Source organism: Psittacula echo (genome assembly GCF_963264785.1).
Source record: "Psittacula echo genome assembly, chromosome: 5".
In the NCBI taxonomy this organism is placed as follows: Eukaryota; Metazoa; Chordata; class Aves; order Psittaciformes; family Psittacidae; genus Psittacula; species Psittacula echo.
In genome coordinates this window covers 81,903,548-81,924,506 of record NC_137739.1, presented here as the reverse complement: position 1 = coordinate 81,924,506, position 20,959 = coordinate 81,903,548, and the positions used below count along the sequence as shown (strand labels likewise).

The 20,959-nt window shown below is 42.0% G+C and overlaps 1 protein-coding gene and 1 pseudogene across 2 annotated transcripts in view; both read right to left on the bottom strand.

Moving 5' to 3' along the window:
- EHD4 (EH domain containing 4) overlaps positions 1–3,613 on the bottom strand; it is a 32,025-nt gene extending 28,412 nt beyond the window's left edge. The window contains exon 1 of the mRNA XM_080619415.1: positions 2,238–3,613. Within this exon, the coding sequence (XP_080475541.1) occupies positions 2,238–2,473 (236 nt within the window). The 5' untranslated portion in view covers positions 2,474–3,613. The remainder of the gene's footprint in view (positions 1–2,237) is intronic.
- Positions 3,614–5,732: 2,119 nt separating this feature from the next.
- The window catches only part of LOC308221332 (cytosolic phospholipase A2 epsilon-like), a 39,305-nt pseudogene continuing 24,078 nt past the window's right edge, over positions 5,733–20,959 (bottom strand). Inside the window, exons 10-22 of the transcript in view lie at positions 20,650–20,819; positions 20,449–20,541; positions 19,670–19,707; positions 18,300–18,435; positions 16,693–16,829; positions 16,147–16,372; positions 14,829–14,943; positions 14,263–14,400; positions 11,386–11,493; positions 10,485–10,673; positions 9,375–9,541; positions 8,461–8,647; positions 5,733–6,043 (exon numbers count right to left, since the gene is read on the bottom strand). The product of the transcript in view is annotated as a cytosolic phospholipase A2 epsilon-like (transcript). The remainder of the gene's footprint in view (positions 6,044–8,460; positions 8,648–9,374; positions 9,542–10,484; positions 10,674–11,385; positions 11,494–14,262; positions 14,401–14,828; positions 14,944–16,146; positions 16,373–16,692; positions 16,830–18,299; positions 18,436–19,669; positions 19,708–20,448; positions 20,542–20,649; positions 20,820–20,959) is intronic.

The window sequence follows — 20,959 nt, the reverse complement described above, 5'->3', positions numbered from 1 at the left end:
CCTTGCCTTCAGCATACGAGCACTTCTCTTTTTTGTTTTTCTTTTTCTTCTCTGAATTGGATTTTGAATAACAGCCACTGTGACACTATTGTCTAAGCTGCTGCCCATCTTGAATGGAGCATTTTCTCACGCTTATTCAGACAATTATTATCTATTCTATAGCAAACACTGATGTAATGCATGTTCATCATGGTGAGGTCAGACTGTGGTCCTTTAGAAGCAGTAACAGCTGCTGTTACTGGCTGGGGCTCTACAGACAATGCCTGCCTTCTCCAATTAACTAGTGAAGGGTTAAACCATTCTGCAATCTACCTAAAAAGCGGACAGGAGAAAGGGGCAAGTGCATGAAGAGAAGGGCACATCACAGTAAAGTCATCTCCTCCATTGAGTCAGATACGTTGAAAAAATGTGTAAGAAAACATCTTCAAAACTTTATCTCTGTCAAATTTGTCTGGGCATCTTCATCCAGCAGTGACCAATACCAAAAAAAGCTGAAAACAGCTGTAATAAATGACACTTCTTTTCATTCAGACTGTATGTTTGTATCAGTCAATCCTATTGCTCAGTATTTTATGGTTGCAGTGATAACAAATTACTCACAAAGCAACAGTACCAAAACTACATCTAAGGCACTGCAAGGAGTATCAGCATTTCTAAGTGCAATATTGGCTTGCACTCTAGTAAAATATGGACAGCTATAAAGGACAGAATACGTAAGTCAAGAAAGTGTGTTCTCATCCAAGGCAAACTCATAGATGGGGGGGGGGGGGGGGGGCAGAAGTTCCCTCTTAATTGTAAATGACACAGCAACTCAGCTGACAGGCAGAACAGGTTCTGGTACACACGTAGTTGGGACCATTCTGTCTCTGTATTACCCATGCTCTCACCACCCCCTGTCCATAAGCCTGGTAACAATGCGTATATGGAAAGATATACAGACAGAAAAAGCAACTGTCATTTTAAAGAAAAGAATCAATCTGCATGAATAGAGAAATGTTGGTAAGCCCCAAATCACCACCCTGCAAACACACACCTTCTTGTGACTACCTTCTGCCTTTTGGGATCCTGAAACTAAGTTTATCTTCTTTTAATTACAGCTCTATTTCTATTTTTATAATAGTTCTCTTAACAAAACCACTTGAAGCATTTGCAGGACGCTATACAATCATGTTCAACTTTATGCTTCCAATTAGCTCGTTGTAAAACAAGAAAAGAAACATGATTAGCTCTGCAAACATCTGAAAAGCTCTCAAGCAAGTAAAGGTAAACATCACTCTTCAGTGGAGAAGGGAGGTAGATCTTCTGCACTGTGAAAACAGTGTTAGGGCAAGGCTGCCTGCAACCTTTGGAACCAAAAGAGAAACATCTGTAAAATGTACAGAAGGGCTGTAATGTACTTTGGATATAATAAGTACATCAAAATTTGATCCAAGTGACCGCTCAGCATCTTTTGCAGAGTTTTGTATAACCTCAGACTGATTTGTAGGAGGCATATGAAAAGCACACTCAGATTATGCAAAATATTCACATGCAATGCCTGATGCACACTTCAGCTTCCTAACACCAGTCACCACCAAACTTACCATTAAGGGAGACAGGAAAGACAGCAAATACTAAGCCAGCAGCAACATGGTTAAGCTGCCTTATTAATAATATTGCTTGTTCAATGCAACTGATCAAAGAGTTGGGGGGGAGAGGACTTTCCAGATACCATGTGGGTTTTGCCCAGAACTGTCATTTTGTTTCTCTGTTATCTTCACATCCGATCTATGCATTAAACTACTTCTGGGAACGGAGGGGGAGGAAGGAGATACGGTTAAATGGTCTGCAATAGCCGATGTAATCACGCCGTTTTAACGCGAAGTGCCTATGCTTCCTTCAAAATAATTCAGAGATTTAAAACTGAAGCTATGAGGAAGTAGACAACGAGGTTACACTTCTCAGCAGAACACGAAATCGAGACCCTATTCTTAAGCAGGAAGCTGACATGTAACAGACCGGAGAGCAGCACCCATCTTCTACACGGCACGGGGGACTCTCGGACCGGACATCTGTCCGTTGCGCTCCGTTCCCCCGGACGGCTCGCTGCTGGCACGCAGGAGGTATTTATCGCGCAGCAGGAACGCCCTGGGCAGGAGCGGAGTGAGCACTGCGGTGGGGCGAAGCTGACAGGGCGCGAACAGGCACCCCCGAGCGGGACCTCGGGGAAGGACCCGCACACCGGGGGAGTCGCCTACCGTATGAAGGTGGTTTTGCCGGTGCTGTACTGCCCCACCAGCAGCACCATGGGCTTGTTCTCGAAGTCGGCCTCCTCCAGGGCGGGCGAGTGGAAGTCATGGAAGCGGTAGTGTTCCTCCAGCGGCAGCAGCTTACGGAGGTAGAGGTCCCGCAGCCCACCAGTCACCGTCTGCACCACGTCGGCGCCGCCGCCGCGCTCCCGCCCGCCGCCCTGCTTCCCCAGCCAGCTGAACATCCCGACAGCGTCCCGCCGCACTGCCGACAACCAGCGCTCCCCTCCGCTCCGCACCACACCGCAGACAACCGCCGGCAGGGCGGGCAAGCCCGGCCCACACCCGGCCCCGCACGGCCCCGAGAGGGGCGGTGCTAGTGCTAGCAGCACAGCCGGCTCAGCGGCGGAGCGGGCAGCGTCCCTCGCCTTGGTGTCAGGTCTGGTGTGTGCGTGTGCATTGGTTTTTGTTTGTTGTTATCTCTTTGGTCAGAAACTCGCCTCTGGAGGTTAATTGTACCCGCTGCTAAAGTGCCAGCCCCTGGAATGAAATCCGGAAAAAACCCTTCAACAGCTCCGATCTGAACACAGAATCGCCTAAATGCTTTTCGTGTTTTCATGATGATGGTTGCTGGCTTCGGATGCCTAAGACGTGGATGACTTAGCGCCGTGGGGGTTAGCCTCGACATTAGGCAACTAAGGAAACTCTTAGTATAACACTGAAGTTTTGCTGTGTACAGCAGACACAGTCATTAGTTTTAACCTTACACATTCATATTGTTAAGGCACGTGGGAGGATCACCTTTTCCATTGATTTTTAGAAGAGATTTTGATGGGATACAATGCCATATTCACTAAAGCATTGAAGTAAAAATAATATCTTATTTCTCTTAGGTACAAGTTTGTCTGTGCTTGCTCACTGCTTGGAAAACAAAAGCCTCCCATTAAAAAGAATAAAAGAAAAAGAAAGGAAAATATAAAATAAAATAAACCCTAAAAGGAGGAGAGGGATTTTTTGCAGAATCTGTGCTTACACGTTAAAAGTGTCTCTTTTGTGTCAAAACTTACGGTCTTGGCTCCTTTACAACACCCTTATCATGCAAATCCCCTTTTGCTGGTCCAGCACATCTGCCAAGTCACATTTTTAGCTATGTACCTTTCTTCCTCCTAATTTCCATCTGGAATACTACATTTTCTCTATATGCTCTAGCTCTTTTCCAAATACATCAGCAAATTTAGATATGCCCTTTCCATTTCCCTCCTTCCCGTGCTGTTCCTTAAAGAACAGATGTTAGGCTCTAATAATGCTCAGTCCTAAGAATTTAACCACTCTGCCTTTTCTTAGTTCCTTGCTTCACGTTTTATTTAGGGCTGTGCATGTGTTTTGCAACTCTTTTGTTGCAATTTCCATGCTGAGTCTAAAGATTTTATAGTATTTCATGTAGGGTCTTGCTGACCAGCTTCCTCATTTTAAAAGGGCATGTAGTGATAGGACAAGGGGGAATGGTTGTAAACTGAAAGAGAGGAGATGTAGATTGGACATTAGGAAGCAATTATTTCCTGTGAGGCAGTGGCACCGGTTGCCCAGAGAACTTGTGTCTACCCCATCCCTGGCAGTGTTCAAGGCCAGGTTGGACAGGATGAGCTTTAAGGTCCCTTCCAACCCAAACCATTCTGTGATTCTTCTAAAACCCTCTTTTTACAGTTTGCTTTTGTATTCTTCTCATTTTAATTACTTTTCCCCATAGGTTAATCCGTAGTAATTAAGTTATCATTGCAGTTACTTCTCCATGCTACTTCAATAAATTGTTTCAAATGAGTCCTTTAGGAGTTCTGACTACTCCTGATGATTTCTCATACGCAAAAATATCTGAGCTGTGGAAAACCTAAGTACTGCAGTCTGGGGTGAGTGCTTTCCCACTGTCTTTGGTGCATCCACTATTTGGTGACTGGAGAACATCACAGAAAGAGGGAAGGTACAACACTGTCTCAGACTGTCCTCCCAGCCTCTGGGGATTGATGATTCAGTGCAGGACTGAGTCAGATGCAGAGCCTTTGTATTCTTTAGTCCTTAAAAAAGAGAGGAGCACAGTCACTCCTGGTTCATCGCCTGCAGTGCACTCTGGATTTCATAGATCCCTCTCTTCTCTGCCTTTTGATCCTGTTGTCCTTCTCCTAGGTTGCAGATTCCTTATCTATTTGCCCCTCATGTGGAAGCTGTTCCACCTTTTTGATCAGCCCTGACATTTTCTTCTGAATGCAGAGAACTCAGAGACACTGAATCATTATTTCATGTGAAGCTTTTTGAAATGAGGTAGAGTGTACATTGTTCTCTGTGACCCCTTCATGGCTGCTGGAAAGCTGCAGGAAGGGCAGGGAAGTGTTTGCACTCACACACCTCATTCTGCTTGTCTTCAGACTTCCTGCCTAGATGCTTCCTGCTCTCAATGAGATGTTTTTTGCCCTTCAGACAAAAAGCTCTAACTGTATATGGGAACCTGGGAGTGTTTCCAAATTCCCAGGTCGGGCTATGGCCTCTGGCTACATCCCATGCCATACTGCAATGAGATCCAGCATGCATCAGCATGACTGCCTGCTCTCTTTGCTCTCATTTCTTCCATGGGAGGTAAACTGTGGGCATAGAGCCCATACAGGAGCTGTATGGGCTCCTGTAGTGTGCACCACAAGTAAGCGTTCACTGACCTAGGTGGCAAACAAAAGGATTATGTTTCTGTGCACCACCAAGGAGAAGAACTTAAAGATTTAAACCTTTGGTACATATCAATAACATTTAAAATCCATATAATAAAATACGTTAGCCTGAGTTGGTTCTTGTAGAGGTGGGTCTTAAATGTAATCCTAAACTCAGGGGGTCCTAGGAGTCTGGGGCAGTTCACATGTAGGTCTGGAGCAGGTATAATTCCATCTTCAATAGTTTTTCAGCAGCTGTGAGACAAATCTGTTTGTTGTGTCACTAACAGAGGAAGAAGTACCTAAAAGAAATGGCTTTAACATGTATTTGCTGTGAAAAATGTTTATTTGCTGTGAGTCAAAAAAAGTGTGGTATTTATAAACTTTAATATTTATTTACAATTACATAAAGACTCCTTAGTTCACAAAATGGGCTTCTTGGTTTTGTTCTAGAAACAATGGATTTTGTTCTCTGCTGCATTTCTGGACTGACAATCCTCTCTTTTTATAGCACAGGTAAAACACAAACACAGTCAATGTAAACTTCCTCGTGCTTCCTTGTCCATGCATTTCAGCCTTGGCCTGAAAGGTCACTTCTTCAAGAATGAGCGGAGCGTGGTGTCACCTAGCCATGCTCCTGTCGTTGTCAATGAGGGAAGCACATTAATTCATTAAGGAAGAGTTCTGGTTTTTTGTGTTTATTTCCTTCACTGACGGACAGGCATGACAAAGTGCTATTCTTAGCATTCTTTGGCTTTTCTTCACTTCCTAATCAAATTCTTTTTTTTCTTCATCAACGGGACTCATAGATATTTTATTTCATATTCCCCAGTGCTGGGCAGTCAGCCAAATGCTGGGTTCCGTCTTTGTCAGGCCCATATGTACCATCCCCATTGGGTGGTTTTTGCAGTGCTTGCTCTTCCTTACGCTGCTTTTTCCGCTCCACGGCAGTACGCAAGGCCTGAAGTATCAAATCTTTATTGTTCTGGATGTTGTAGTAACTTAGATTCACTAGTTTGTCGAAATTTTCCTCTGAATAACTCAAATTGTTTATGTAATATGGACCACAGGAGTCAGCAACATCAACATCACCATCTGCCATCTCCGAGGGACTACGTTTCACTCCTAAGGGACAAAACAATTACTTGGTTAATTAACAAAAAGCAATTAGGATTGGGGTGTTTCTCAGGCATGTACATGGAACGGATCACAACTCAAATTTTTCCCTTCACAGCCATTTTATTGCTGGGATATTTGTCTGGCAGGAGGGGGAGATGGTGGTATGGCGAGTAAGGGTTGTCCTGGGTACACTTGGAAATGCCAAAACAGGTAGAGTAGGTCTTCTTTTGAGCACAGGGGGGTGAGAATCCCTATGTCCTGCTCTAGGTGTGGAGTGAGCTCAGCATGGTCCTCAGGTCTCCCTCAGTACTAACACTTTCCCAGCCCCAGCCTCTCTCCTTGCTGCTGTCTCCCAGCCATTGCAGCACCCTCCATTTCTACATAAGGTTCAAGTAAATGGCAACTACTATTTTTTTCATCCCTTCTCCCAAAGCAGACAACAGTAGCAATAACTCATGACAGCATGATTTTCTCCAGGTGAGGGTCAGGTAGCCACTGCCACTTTCTGCGCCTTGCAGCTTTGACTCTACATCATGTTATTCCCCTCACTACTGTCCTTTCATGCCTCCAGAAACAGGTGCTGAAAATCCATGTATTTCAGTGATGCAAGCTTTCCAGAAGCACACTGACCTTCTTAGCGACCTGACAGGTACTCTTTCACCCAGCACAACCTAGCACTTGCCTATAGCTCAATCAGCTACATCAAGTCTTGGTTCCTACTGGGAAGAATTATCAAAAAACACAGAAAAAAAGATCTAAACAACTAGATTCTATCTAAGCTGAGAGACTTCACACAGTCATTATTTGGACATATCCTGGAAGCAGATGGCACAAATATTTATGGTAATTTCCCCAGACTACCTCCTACTATAAAAAACTACAGGCTTTATGCAACCTCAGCAGTGAGAGCGAACCTGATATTCCCTGAATCACTAAGATTTGGCAGGAACACCGAAAAAACTTCATGCCTGTTTCATCATCCCAGGGTAATCAACACATACATCACAGACCCAGGCAAAATAATTAGACAGATAGTCCCACAAAGTCCTCCCCCAAAGGATGGAGAAGAGAATCAGAAGACTGAAAATGAGAAAACCTGTGGGTTGAGGCAAAGACAGGTTCATGAGACAGAAAGATAATAATAATAATAATGGTGGTAATAATAATACTGATAATAATAATAAAAGAATTAGAATAGACAAAATAAGTGATGCACGGTGCAATTGCTCAGCACCCACTGACCAATGCCCAGCCAGTTCCCAAACAGCAGCCCCTGGCCAGTTTGCCTCCTAGTTTATGTGCTGAGTATAATGCCATATGGGATGGAATATTCCTTTGGCCAGTTTGGATCAGTTGTCTTAGCTTTGTCCCCTCCCAGCTTTGCTGGCAGGGCATAAGAAGCTGAAAAGTCCTTGACTTAGTATAAAGACTATGTATCAACAACTAAAAACATCAGTGTGTTATCAGCATTATTCTGAGACTAAATCCAAAACACAGCACTGTACCAGGTACTAGGAAGAAAATTAACTCTATCCCTGCCAAAATCAGGACAGCCAGACATGAGGGATTATGCATGTTTTTCCTTCCCATCATTTCCACAGACCCCTCAGTTTTCTAACAACTGATATGAGGGAAAGAGAGCAGTAACAACGCAGAACTGGGAGATAATACTGTCAGGTATAGAAAGGCAGGAAATATAATGCCCAGTCACTCCTCACTGCAGATGAGAGAGCATCAGATACATGAGAATTTTTCTGTCAGCCTCCAGTGCCACCACCACATTGACAAGAGGATGTTACTGTAGTGAACAATCAGCCTCCACTGTCATAGATACCTGCACCTGTGTAAATACCATTGAACTATTTGAATCCTGTTCAAAACCCCAGTTGTATACCTCAATTAATTTTCAAAGTAGGACTCACTGAAGTGAACAGAAGCTGTCAGCATGACTCAGTGTTGTATTTTCATCACTTCAGTATGGCTCAGTGTTGTGTTTTCATCACTTTGCTAGTTTACACTTCTGTTTTCAAGGTTATCTGCCTAACTGTGAGCCTGGAAATTAATTTAAATAATGAAATCCTTAGATTCCCTGAAGCATTCTCTAACAGGAAAGGAAGACAAGTATGAAAGGAAATAACCCTGCTAATTTCTGCCACTGCAGATACACAGAATATACTTTTCATCAGTAAACTTTACAATCTACCCATGAAAAGTCAAGAAGAATCTGAAGGGGGCCAGATGCTGATCCCAGTTGCTGCTGTACTGTCCAGGGAAAAATGCACATTTTAAGCTTCTTTAAACGGTTCAGATCTAAGCAAAGAGTCTGAGTCTGTGTTTACAACATGATCCGATGAACAGATACTGCACAGTAAAACAAAGACGGCTTCTGCCTGTATTAATGTAATGGGTAACTGTAAACTTACCAGGTGCTTTGTACTCCCTGAAGGTGTCATTTACTAGTGGGAAGAATATCACAATAGGTGTTTCTGGGCTCTCTTTGTCACCAACAATGTAGCATTCTTTCACATGTGGGGTTTCCTGGTCATCTGGCACCTTTGTAGGGAAAGGGATTCCCTGCTTTGCAAAGTATTTAGAGGCTTCTTTCAGGGGCTGGTTGGCACAATATGAAGACAAAACCAGTCATCAGAACATACAGGAATCACTCTGAATTTGACCAAAATTGAATTTCACTGGGAATGTTTGTGGGGTAAAGGCCAAGTTCTGACAGGTTATGGTACATACCCAGCTTGGTTGTAGACTTAATATGGTGCCATGACCTGGAAGGCCAGAGTTAGGTGGGATGGATCTGGGTCCACATGCCTGCCTTTGAAAATCTACATCCCACATTTGGATATTAAAAATGCTGCCTGTAGGTAGCTTTTTATTCCTAAGGAATTTAAAATTCCTAAATACAAACTGTGCCTGCATTTATTTGCATATCTGGTCTTCTGCAGATAAACACTTCTATTGAAACACTGCTATTATTACAGTTCTATTGTCCTGAATGTACATTTTCCCATGACTAAGAATATGTATGATTGCATTGAGAAGTTCTTAGTCAATTTTTAAATGCATTTAGCTTCATTCATTCTACATCTACCTTCAAATCAGCTAAAACCCATTTATACATAAAAATGAGCATATTCGGTTTGCTGAATTCTTGCTTTCTGATAACATTTGTACTGTTCCATAAAGATATGTGACCCCAGTAAACTGTTCCCTTATTTACACTTCTCAGATACTGGGGAAAAAAGTTTCTGTGAGTAGAGGATCAGCCATTCGGGGAACTCAGTGATGAAGCAGAGAAATCAGTTCAAGAAGAAGATACAATGCTCACCCCTGTCTGGGAACCTGAACTGTAGTTGAAATGCAAAATGACATCCACTTTCCTTTCTGGTCTCATGAGGGGTGGGTAACTGGTAGCAAAGGCAAATGCAGTATCAATCAGGATGAGGTAGTCTGTTGCTGCTGTCAGGTGGTTGGGCTGAGAGTCGAGCTCACAATCTAGAGAAGAAGCATTTTTAATTTATTTGTTTATTTAGAGAAGGTGCTCAATGCAAGAGAGGTGCTGAGGAAAGTCATTTGGTAACAGAAAGAGAATTCAGCTTTTCTCAGGGCTTAGACCTACCTACATCGCTGATAGCTGCAGTTCAGTCATTTCTCAGTTCCTCATCTATCTTCCTCTTTTCATTATTTACTCTTCAATTTCTTTGGCTTTCTTCTAATTAAGAGGGATTAACTTAGGACTCAGGAGAATAGAGTTAATTCCATCCCCTGTTTTTGTGTGTGACTCCAATCAGGTCTCTTTTGTGTTGTTGGGTTTTTGGTTGGGTTGGGGTGTTTTTTGTTTTTTGGGATTTTTTTTTTTTGATTGGTTGTGTTTTTGATTTTAATATGGAAAAAAAATGGCACTTCACTGTCTTCACACACTAAGGACTAACCATGTTTGGTGCCTTGCACACTATGATAACAGGCACACAGTTACTAAGGTAATTGGAAGATCTGCTACCAGACTGAACACAAACTTCCAAACTGGGTAATACAGAATACTGTTACAAAGGCTGTATCATACAAGTGAAAAGGTATCATAAAACAGGGCTCTTTCACACACCCCTTGAATACTGGCAGGGCAAGAGACACCATATGATGGTACCACTGCCATGCCACAAGCATGCAGGCTGGCTGGCCGGCTGGCACATCAGCAGACATACGCTGGTTGACTAATTAAGATCTTTCCCATCTATCAGCCACTGGACTTCATGAAATGTTTAAGAACTTATTTCTGAAGCCTCTCCTACTACCTAATTTTAGCTTTCAGTGACAGTTTCAAATACTATCAGATGGGAGCACAGCAAAAAGGTGGTTGGCTTGATAACCTCTTAAGCATTGTTTCCTTTTCACAAAGATAGTTTAAATAAGACTAAAAGCAGGGCTCTTATTACTGTACCTTTCCATTTGGAAAACTCGCTCTCTAAGTAGTTGTTGTTCATCTGGAGGCCTTTCAGGAAGTTTGGGATTTCTGAAGCTGCTGGACGTAACATGACAACATCTCGGAAAACATCTGAAAAGCTGTCAGTGGGACAAACCACTCGAGTATCCAGCTCGTTTGGTCTTCTAGGGAATAGGGTTTCATCATCTGCAGGAGAAAAAATAATAGTTCTTTTATGTGGTTTCATACTCATGACATGTTCATGTCATCTATGCAACCATCATTTGTATTTGCCATGTTTGGAAAAAATTGGACTTTTCTTTGTTTCCAGGATCTCCAGAAGTCTCACATTTTTTCAGAGAAGCTTTGAAAATCCTCACTCCACAGTGATAAAGGCCTCGTTTGTACTGTAAGAGTCTGTGTCACCTACTGTAAACTTCTTGCTTGTCTTTGATTTTATCCACTACAGTATCTTGCACTGAGACACAAGGATGGTGTTTGCCCTCGTTTCTCTGACTCCTCACGCCATACTCGAACTCCCAAGAGGAGAACTGGAAACTGTGAATCACTACAGAAGACTTCCAGCCTCTCCTACTCTACAGGGAAATTTTTCTCCAGTTTTACATTTGTGCTCTGAAAACAGGCTCTTATGAGGGCTGTTCTCTTTTTTTCTTGTAACAGATCTCATGGATTATTTTCTCACACAACTGAAATGATTGCCATACTGAAATACATGGAATGCATTTCCTCCTGGTTTCCATGTCGATTACAGGAATCTCTGAAGAAGGAAATCCAAAATTGCTTTGAAAAAATTAGTGAGAGAATATCAGCACAGACGGGGATGGTAGGGTTGAATTTAAAAAAAAGAAAAAGAAGAAATGAGAGAATAAAATAACATTATGGCATAAGAATAACCCACCTATGTCAGTAATTTTGTCTCGGGTCCATTTGTGCCAGAAGTCTTCTGAATGAACAGATATATACCAAGCATCCATAAGATTCAAGGAAAATACACTGCTCCAGATCCCTGTGGCAGAGGATATATTTGACAGAAAGAAAACTGGTAAGGACCTGGAAGTGTTTTCATTCACAATGACCTCCAGTACCTTCTGCATTCTCTAACAAACTTCATTATGTTATCTTAGTGTAAAACTAAAGGGCCTTCATAAATTGGTATGTGAATCCATAATGTGTATTAAGAATCTTATTTATTGACATATATTAAGAGGGCTGGTAGTGTTTCCAGTGTATCTGCTAACACATCCATTTTTGTTATGTGGTAAATAATAAGATTTTGTCATGTACATCTTAATGTTTTCTACTTGTCCCAAATGACTATTATTCTGCAATTTCACAGCATTTGTAATTCTAAAGCTTTTATTTATTTCTAGCATCATCTTGTTACAGATATGCAGTTATCATGCAGGACTGTCAACCACAAAACATTCAAGGCTAATACACTAATATCCCTTAGAATGAGGAAGCTGACTTAATAGTTTTGAAAAGATAAACTGGAAATGTGAGAGTCTTTGATTTGTCTTCTGGTTTTTATGGTTTAGGGCATATCTGGGTTATATTTTCAAGTTCCTTTAGTAACAGTTGTAGCAAAGTTGGTGGCAGTCCTGACTGTATCAGTCTTTCAGGCTGATACAGCACCACTACCTGGTATGGTTAGATGTGCCAACTGTGCCACAGTGCCTTCCTGAATCCCCCAAACTGCAGAACTAAACCTGGAGCTCCTTGGGAGAACAGAACAAGTCCAGAGGAGGGCCACGAGGATGATCAGGGGACTGGAGCACCTCCCATATGAAGACAGGCTGAGAAAGTTGGGGCTGTTCAGCCTGGAGAAGAGAAGACTGCGTGGAGACCTCAGAGCAGCCTTCCAGTATCTGAAGGGGGCCTACAAGGATGCTGAGGATGGACTCTTCATCAGGGACTGTAGTGACAGGACAAGGGGTAATGGGTTCAAACTTAAACAGGGGAAGTTTAGATTGGATCTAAGGAAGAAATTCTTTACTGTGAGGGTGGTGAGGCACTGGAATGGGTTGCCCAGGGAAGTTGTGAATGCTCCATCCCTGGCAGTGTTCAAGGCCAGGTTGGATGAGGCCTTGGGTGACATGGTTTAGTGTGAGGTGTCCCTGCCCATGGCAGGGGGGTTGGAACTAGATGATCTTAAGGTCCTTTCCAACCCTAACTATTCTATGATTCTATGATAGAAGAGACTGCACCTGAGCAGTCTGGCGATGGTCTGACCAAGCAATGCCAGCCTGCAGTCAGAGGGACAGGTTTGGCCATGCAGGAAATAGCTGCAGGACCTTTGTAGTCAGTCCCCACTCTGTTTGAAGGCTGGGGTGCAAAGGAATTTACTGGTAGGCTTTCGAGTAACTGTGTCACTGGAGTTAACACTGCCTGAATAAGGGGACTGTTGGTCATTGGCATGGAACAGGGGCAGAAATGTCCCAGCATTGCTCTGTAGAAGGAAGGAAGGAAGGAAGAAAATGCCAAGGTGGGAAGTGTAAGAATGGGGCTGGTGACCTGCTGGCATTTCTGACCACAGAATGGATGACCTTGGTCCCTATTTTAATATATAAATATATATAAACCCAGGGACAGAGAAATTCTGATTTGCTTCCTGTCCTGGGTTCAGCAGTAGCAGTCATTTTTTCTCCTTCTTAGTAGCTGGTGTAGCGCTGTGGTTTTGACTTTCGGCCTGGAATAGAGCTGATAACACCGATGTTTGGTCTGAGCAAGGACTTTGTGAGTCTCATGCTCTGCCAGAGAGGAGGGGAAGCTGGGAGGAAGCAGGGACAGGACACCTGACCCAAACTAGCCAAAGAGGTATTCCATACCACAGCACGTCATGCCCAGGATGTAGAACTGAGAGTCCCTGGGAGGGCTAGAAAGCTGCAGGGTGGGGGTGAGGTACCGGTCAGTGAGGTGTTGTATTCTCTTCCCTTGTTATTTCCTTTATCATTATTATTATTAGTGGTAGCAGTAGTGATTTGTGTTATACCTTAGTTATTAAACTGTTCTTATCTTAACCCGTGGGAGTTGCATTCTTTTGATTCTCCTCCCCGTCCCTCCAGAAGTGGAGGGAAGAAAGGTGGCAGGGGGGAAGTAGACTGCGTGGTTCTAATTTATGGCCTGGGCTTAAACCACGACACTTCCTTACACTTCACTACTATCTGTAGTGAAATCTCCAGACATGCTTAAAGTATTAACTTCTCAACCCACCCTCCCTGAAACTTCCTTTATGCAACTGGTGGAAGTAGGAAGAACAATGAGGCAAGAGATTGTTTTTGCAAAGGGAAAAAAGATTTCCTTACTGCTTTTACTGTTCTTGTGCAACAGAGAAAAAAGGTAAATATTATGACCTATTTGCCCTCTGAAATGGAAGTGTTATCCTTAAGAATTAATTACGGTTAGGTGTGGCAGGTACATTGTAGATAAAAGGCTGTATTTTAGAGACTTAAATGGAAGAAAAGACTGTGATTTAACTTAGGAACAGTGTTACACAACTTTGGTTGCTGAAAAAGACGTATTTGTGTTGAGAAAGCCTCATGCCAGTAAGCATAACAACTTATGGAATAAAATAAATCTGTTCAGCTGAATAAAATTGCAGAGAAAATGAAAATTCCTGCAGATAGTGACCTGTTACCGGTTCTAATATTTTACCACGTACTGCTCCTAGCATATAAAGAAGTGTACTAACTGCTTCATTTCAGAAGAGGGCTTTGTGCAGGAGCAGGTTATATTATACTATATTACTTTACATTTCCCTGGAGCAATAAATTACCTTCCAAAAAGCAGATTCTGGATTCTGGCATTTTCTTCATCAGGCGGCCCATGAAGAATTCACTCCCAAAATCTTCCGCACGAATGAAAGTGCCGTATTTTGGGAATCCTACCTCAAAAGGGGTGAATTCCACCCATTCTGTAAGAAAAAAGCACAAGACAGACTGATTACAGCAGCAGAGGCAGAAAGCAGTTGAATAAAACATATGATGTTGGCCAGATTAAGGGAGACTGTTTTTTACCTGGCACACTTTGAAAGCGGACATTTATTCACTGTACATTAAACAGTGAATTGTCCTCTTACGTGTAAATTTCTTTACAAAATTTAGATTTCTGAAACTTTCTACAAAAATACATAGCAGGTAATTTTATAATAATGTCCTGCATCATCCTGCTTTTGATCCTGAATACAGCTGAATACACTAAGGCCTTCAAAAACTTTAACTATTAAATTTCTATACCGGATTAACCCTTTAGAGTACTTGTGCATTGAATTAATTTCTTTATCTAATCCTAAATTGAACCCTGTTGGGATTAATGTTAAATGCAGTTCTGGAGTATTATTACCTCTAAAATCCTGGTCGCTGATTTTATCCTTCACATTGAGAGAGAGGTAGATGGGCAGGGGGTTCTGACCCTGATTTAGTGCCTGCTGCTGATCTGTGAGCTTATGGGAGTCCTCCTGTTTCGAAGAAGGACAGTAGCTGAGGACAGTTAGATGACACAAAGAGCTCCCACTTCACTTAAGCCTGGGCTCTGATAACACAGGCCATACCAGACTCCAAATAGGATGCTCCCCAATGGTTTAGCTCAGGGAGGTGCTGTCATCCCTAACTCCGACCCTCCCCTGCCCGAACACTTCAGCACACAAATAGTCCTAAGATGAGTTCCTATGCTAAAAAAACCCCATAAATTCTAGTATTTCTATGGTAGGAAGAAAATGTTGTTATTGACATTATTTATTTCATAAAAATATCTGGAAATATCTGAAAAGCACTCTTCTTGGGAAATATTTCATTCAGGAAGAGTAACTCCCTCCTCGACTGCCCAGGAAATCATATTTTCCTCAGACCTGTGACAAAGTCAAAGCTCAGACAGAGTTAATGTTCAGTGAACCTTGACCCTTACTGCTTCTGCTGCAGAGCATCTTTCGTACTCAGGTGAAATGGAAGAGGCAGGACAGGGAGTCTCTACCACTGTGCTGTGCTCAGGCAGTAGAAATTTGTATGCATGTAGGGTTAATCATATTACATGGGAAGTGTTTTCTCTTAAGTATAAATTACCTATTAGGGAGGGAATATTCACAAATACTCAAATAGAGCCACAACATTGCTTTTTGGTGGAAGCTTTTACAGGGTGTGGTAATCCATTAACAGCTCAGTTATGCCGGTTTGGGGTTTGTGATTAATTTTTTTTTGCCTTGTCACACTGCTCTTTAAAAAGAACAACAGGATTTTAACTTGAATATTTACATGTGAATTAATTTTAAAGTTGTTTATACTATAAATTTCCTGTTATTTCTCTTTATTCCCACCTTTTCTGTGTGAGGTGTGACGTTAAGATCTGCATAATAGAGCCAACAGCCAAAGAATTGTACTATCAAGGCACATGATTTAGGTGTCTATCTGAAAAACAAGCAAACAAGCAAAATAACCTGTTTTCTGTGAGAGTGATCAAACACTGCATATGTTGCACAGGGAAGCTGTGAAGTCTTCAGCTGCGGAGATATTCAGAAGCCCATGGTTCAGGGCAGCCGGCCCTAGCCCTGCTTGAGCAGGGCTGTTGGACAAGACAACCTTCACATACCCCTTCCAATCTACTGTCTGTCCTCACTGCTATATTCACTGAATATTCAAATCTGAAGAGAAAGGTGCTGCTATTGTACCTTTTCATGTAACATGGTTTCAATGATGAGTCCCCACAGATCTGTGAAACATATCCGATGTCCTTCCTTTCCTCTCTGGCACAACTCTTTCAAATAGTATTTCAGACGATCGGGGGCAAAACAAGCAAGGAACTTATTTTTGAGCACATGCTTCCGGACATCGTTCAATGTTTCCTTAAGATCCTTTTGGGACCAGTCAGGGTCTTCATACAAGTTTGACATGGTCCTAAAAAACAAAACAACAAAACAAACAAAAAAGCCACAAAGAAAAACGTGAGTTCTGAAGCAGGGCTTTGGGAAGTTATGGAGGTTTGTTTATCGTACCTCGATTTACATGAAAAAGCATGTGTGTGTGGCACCATCCACATTATTTAAACAGGACTAAGTTAATTTTACATGTGGGCAAATACCCTCTGAAGGAAACAAGAAAAAGCCACGGCAGAAAAAGGAAGACCTTCCTTGATAGTGAGGATGATATATCTATTCAGATCACTGCTTGTTACACACAGAAAATTCCTGTGAAGACTTTGCTTGTCTTGGTCTTACCACGTTGTGCCAGATAAACCAGTGATGTATGAGACACAGTCCAAGATGTTTAGGTCCTGCACACTGAGAAGGTGAGCATACATGGCTGTCAGAGCTCTGGTTCCACCACCTGTTGTCATGATTGCCACCACAGGTACCTGTTCAATCCCAAAACACATACATTTAGTGACATGGTCTAAGAAGGGAGAGAGACCTCTGATAAGGAAAGAGAAAGCTTCAGCACTGATAAAGTAATAAAGATGCTATATGTCACCAGTCAGCAAGAAGAAGAAAAAAATGAATTAATTCTACAGCATAGAAGGAGTAAGAAATACTTCATGTTTCCTCCATCATCTCAAACATGACATTTTTCAGGGCTCTACTGAAAACACAGACCAGCAAAAAAAAAAAATAGAGGGAGTAGTACCTGCTGCCATCTGATCCAGATTTTCGTCAGATGCAATAGATCAGCAAACACAGGGTGCTGTCTTAACATTTCCATGTGAGTAGTAAGAACCTCTCTGTTACTGAAATTTGATAAAGCTAATCTCTATTATTGCATAGCTATTTCACAGGCCATACTAGATGTATCATGACTGATAGATCTACAAGCACAGACCAGTTCAAATCCCTTGAGACCAGAGGCTGGTAACACCATCTGTTTTCATAGATGCTGCAAGGAAAGCAAAACCACACTCATTCTACCTACCATGTATGAACATACAATACTAGGTGTGCAAGTGAGCTCTGCAATTACTTCTTTCTGTGATAATACAGAAATCCAGAGTCTGCTAGTGTTAGAAGGATTAATCTGTACATGGGAATTGGCTCCATTAACAGTAAAGATAGCTGCCATGCTTTGGGGTGAATTCGCCTGTTATGCAAATCATCAGGAGACTCTATGGAGATTGTTCTGCAGGGAAATACGGGTACCTCTTCTGAGGGGAAGGAGATAGCCCATGGATTAGTGCTGGCATTTAAAGGCAAGGTCCAGCTATGCAGAAAAACTGATAAGCTCAGTGTAGGGCAAAAGGAGGAAAAATTCTCATCTCTGCATCCAAATTTAGGCTTCACACTACAGTCGTGGGAGTATAATTAAAAAAGAGAAGTCTGTTTTTTCCCTGCCTTGGACCCTCTGTTATTGTTCCCATTTGCCAAACAAGCACACGCTCTAGCTGCAGCAGATGATGAAGTCAGATTGGCAGCTTGCTGTGCTTGCACAATGGGAGCTTAAATGCTGGCACAAAAGGCAGAAGAAAATAAAGTCTAGTTTGAACTGTGAGACAAAGGAGGGCTGAATCAAGAGAAAGAAGGGCTGAATCGATGGTTTAGATCTGGATGACATGATTGTGAGGACTAAAATAAACTTTGGTCCTCAGAGCACCTAGCCCTTCTTTACGTTATTGTGCAGATTGCTACTCAATACAAAGCTAGATCCTGTAGCAACAGGGCTACAGGTGTTTGTTAATCTTTCTTATTAGTACATTTTTCTTCCCTAGAATAGAGAAGTCAGCTGTAGCTTGCACACGGAAGTTTACACTGTTTCCAGGAGAATAGGAATTGACCACCAATGCTGCATTTTGACACTCAGCTGTAGAGAAAGAAGAGAATAATTATGTCTTAGATACCTCATCGTCCTGCAAGTCCTCCTTTAGCTGGAGAACGTCCTTCAGAGCTGCTGCAACAACCTTCTTCCTCTTGCAAATGAATTCCTGTTCCTGGGCACACAAGCCAAACCCCAGGCGTATGTCTAAGTCTTCCTGACTGGAAGAGAGAATCAGAGATCTCTGATCATCACCCTTATAGTCTAATACAGCTTTTTAATTGCTTCTACTTCATAAATAGACATGCCTTCATCATCAGGTGTATATAAAACAAAGCAGGAAGAGGCGAAATGTTTTAGTTTGTTCCTGGAGAACAGCAGTACATCTTCCTTTGGACTGAGAAGGTTTCTTTTATTTACTCCTTGCCGAAGATGCCTGAAATTAAATTAACAGAATTGTTCCATTTCAGACATAAAGGCAAAAACCTGCAGAGGGCAGTGTTTTAAAGGTGGCTTTTAAAGGCTGTGCAAACTTCCACTGATACCTGTGAATCATGGACTGAAGTTGTGGAATTCTGTGTTTGGGTGTTTTTCGTGTCTGGGTGTGTATAGGAGCTTATGGATATTTATAAGCACTATAAAGTTGTTGTTGCAGTTTGGAAGCTGCTGTGAAAATCCTTCTTAGATGGTAAAGAAGTTTTTAAATGACAGCTGTAAACTGTGTACATATCTCATACTGTATTTGCTGAAAATACATGGCACGATAGAAGGTGCACCTGCTACATAATGCAACTTATTCCTATTCTAGATTTTATTAAGACCTTAACCATATCTCAAAGTATGAAATATGTTTCCTTGGTTTAGAAATAAGCGACCACTTGATCGAGTTAATTTGTATTTACCTCTGTGAGTAGACATTAAAAAATAAATGCAGGTATTTTTATTATGTTGGGTTTTTTTTCTATCTTAGAGTGGCCAGGCCTCTGTCTTTGGTCTTTTTGGTTGTGGTTTTGGTTTTTTTGTTTGTTTGGGTTGTGGTTTTTTTTTGGTTTTGTTTGGTTGGTTTTTTTTTTCTGTGACCTCAGGAAACAGAAGGGTTTCTTTCAAATAGTTTTGAAATGCTGCTTTTATTGAAAGTCTGCATTTGGCAATTAGTTTTAGAGGTACCAAAGAATGTCTACAGTGGACTTTAGCACATAATTTTGACTGCAGAAAAAATATCAAAATGAAATTGGTGTGTTCCTTACGAACCTTTTTCTTAACTCACTGTATAATCCCATGGCATAAACTCACAGCTACTGAAAATCTCTGTACCGAGATCATTTTATTTTGTCTGAAACAAGGATAAGCCAGCATGCAGGATGCAGGCAGTAAGAAAGGGATTTGAACTTGACTGACAATTATCCGAATTCAAAGAACCAAGGGGAAAAACACAGAGGAAGATGAATATCTCACCGTTTTTTCACCTTGAAATGCAAATCAAATTTTCTGTGCTGAAAATTAAAAAGGTAAAATTAAGAATACTGATATTTTGTTTAAAATAGTTCTTTTCCCCCACTCAGAATGAGGCATACCTGTTTGGGTCATCATTACCTCTACAAAGCTCTGAACTCCAGTCAGCTGAGACTGAGAGACTCTTCTATCAGTGTTTCATTAGTCCCCAGATATGTGCATTGATTTAATAAATTAAGACTTTGGTATTCACACCTATAGTCTGCATCTTCTCTTTGCTGTGCCACTGTGGTGTATCTACCTTGCACGGATACTGCTCAGTACGCAAATAAACAGCTGCAGTGCCACACCTCACCTCCCTGGAATGGCCCAGCATTAGACATGGGTCTTGAAACTAAAGTCTCCCACACAATATGTGATACAAGGGGAAGCCAAAGAGACTGAGCACCCCACGAGTGTGGCACAGCTTTGCGTCCTGTGGCAATACAATGAGCTGCAGCCTCACCCCTGCGTCCCCACGCACACAGAGACTTCTAGCCTGGCTAAGGACACGGGCAGTAGAAAGAACATGAGCAACGGCTTACATATTTCTTTTATTCCTCCTTCTCCCCTGAATTTCCCATTTTATTTTCCTCCAAATTCATTATGCATCACCCCAGATTTGAGGTAGGTTAGAAAACACCAGCTCTCTATAAAGAGAGGTGGCCTTTGGTTTCTGCTTCTTGGGAACCAGCAACAGTTTCAAAAGCTTGCAAAGGATTCCCGATGGCTAGCATGCTTACCTTGCCAACTACTTCCTGCTCGGAGGGGAGCAACTTTAGAGGGAGAGCGAGGGAGATGCTTCTGCTTCTTGATCCACACGACACGCAAGCACACTGGAAAAGAGCACAGAATGCTTTTTGGTTCAGACAGAAATGTCCTCCTCTTTCTGCCTATACAAATGTAAAGGTCAGATCATAAGACTGTGTTCTGTGGTCACGTACAAAGGTGGAAAGGCTCCTCTTCTTTGTGAGTGCAACTTCCAGAGAGGGTTGCTTGTATTTGGCATAGTGGAAGAAAGTGGGGTCTGGGAGAGGAGAGCAGGAGTCACAGCTCTCTGAAATTCTCTGGGTTTCTTCAAAGGATCCTTTCACTGTGAATGTTAGCTCATTCCCTAAACAATGAGATAAAATACATACAGAAAGTTACTTCTAATGGCAAAAAAGAGAGAAAGGGAAATGAGAAGAAGCAAATATAGCTTTGAACAAACTCCTTCTCCTCTTCCTTTGTATTTGGAAAGTGATCGAAGAGCCA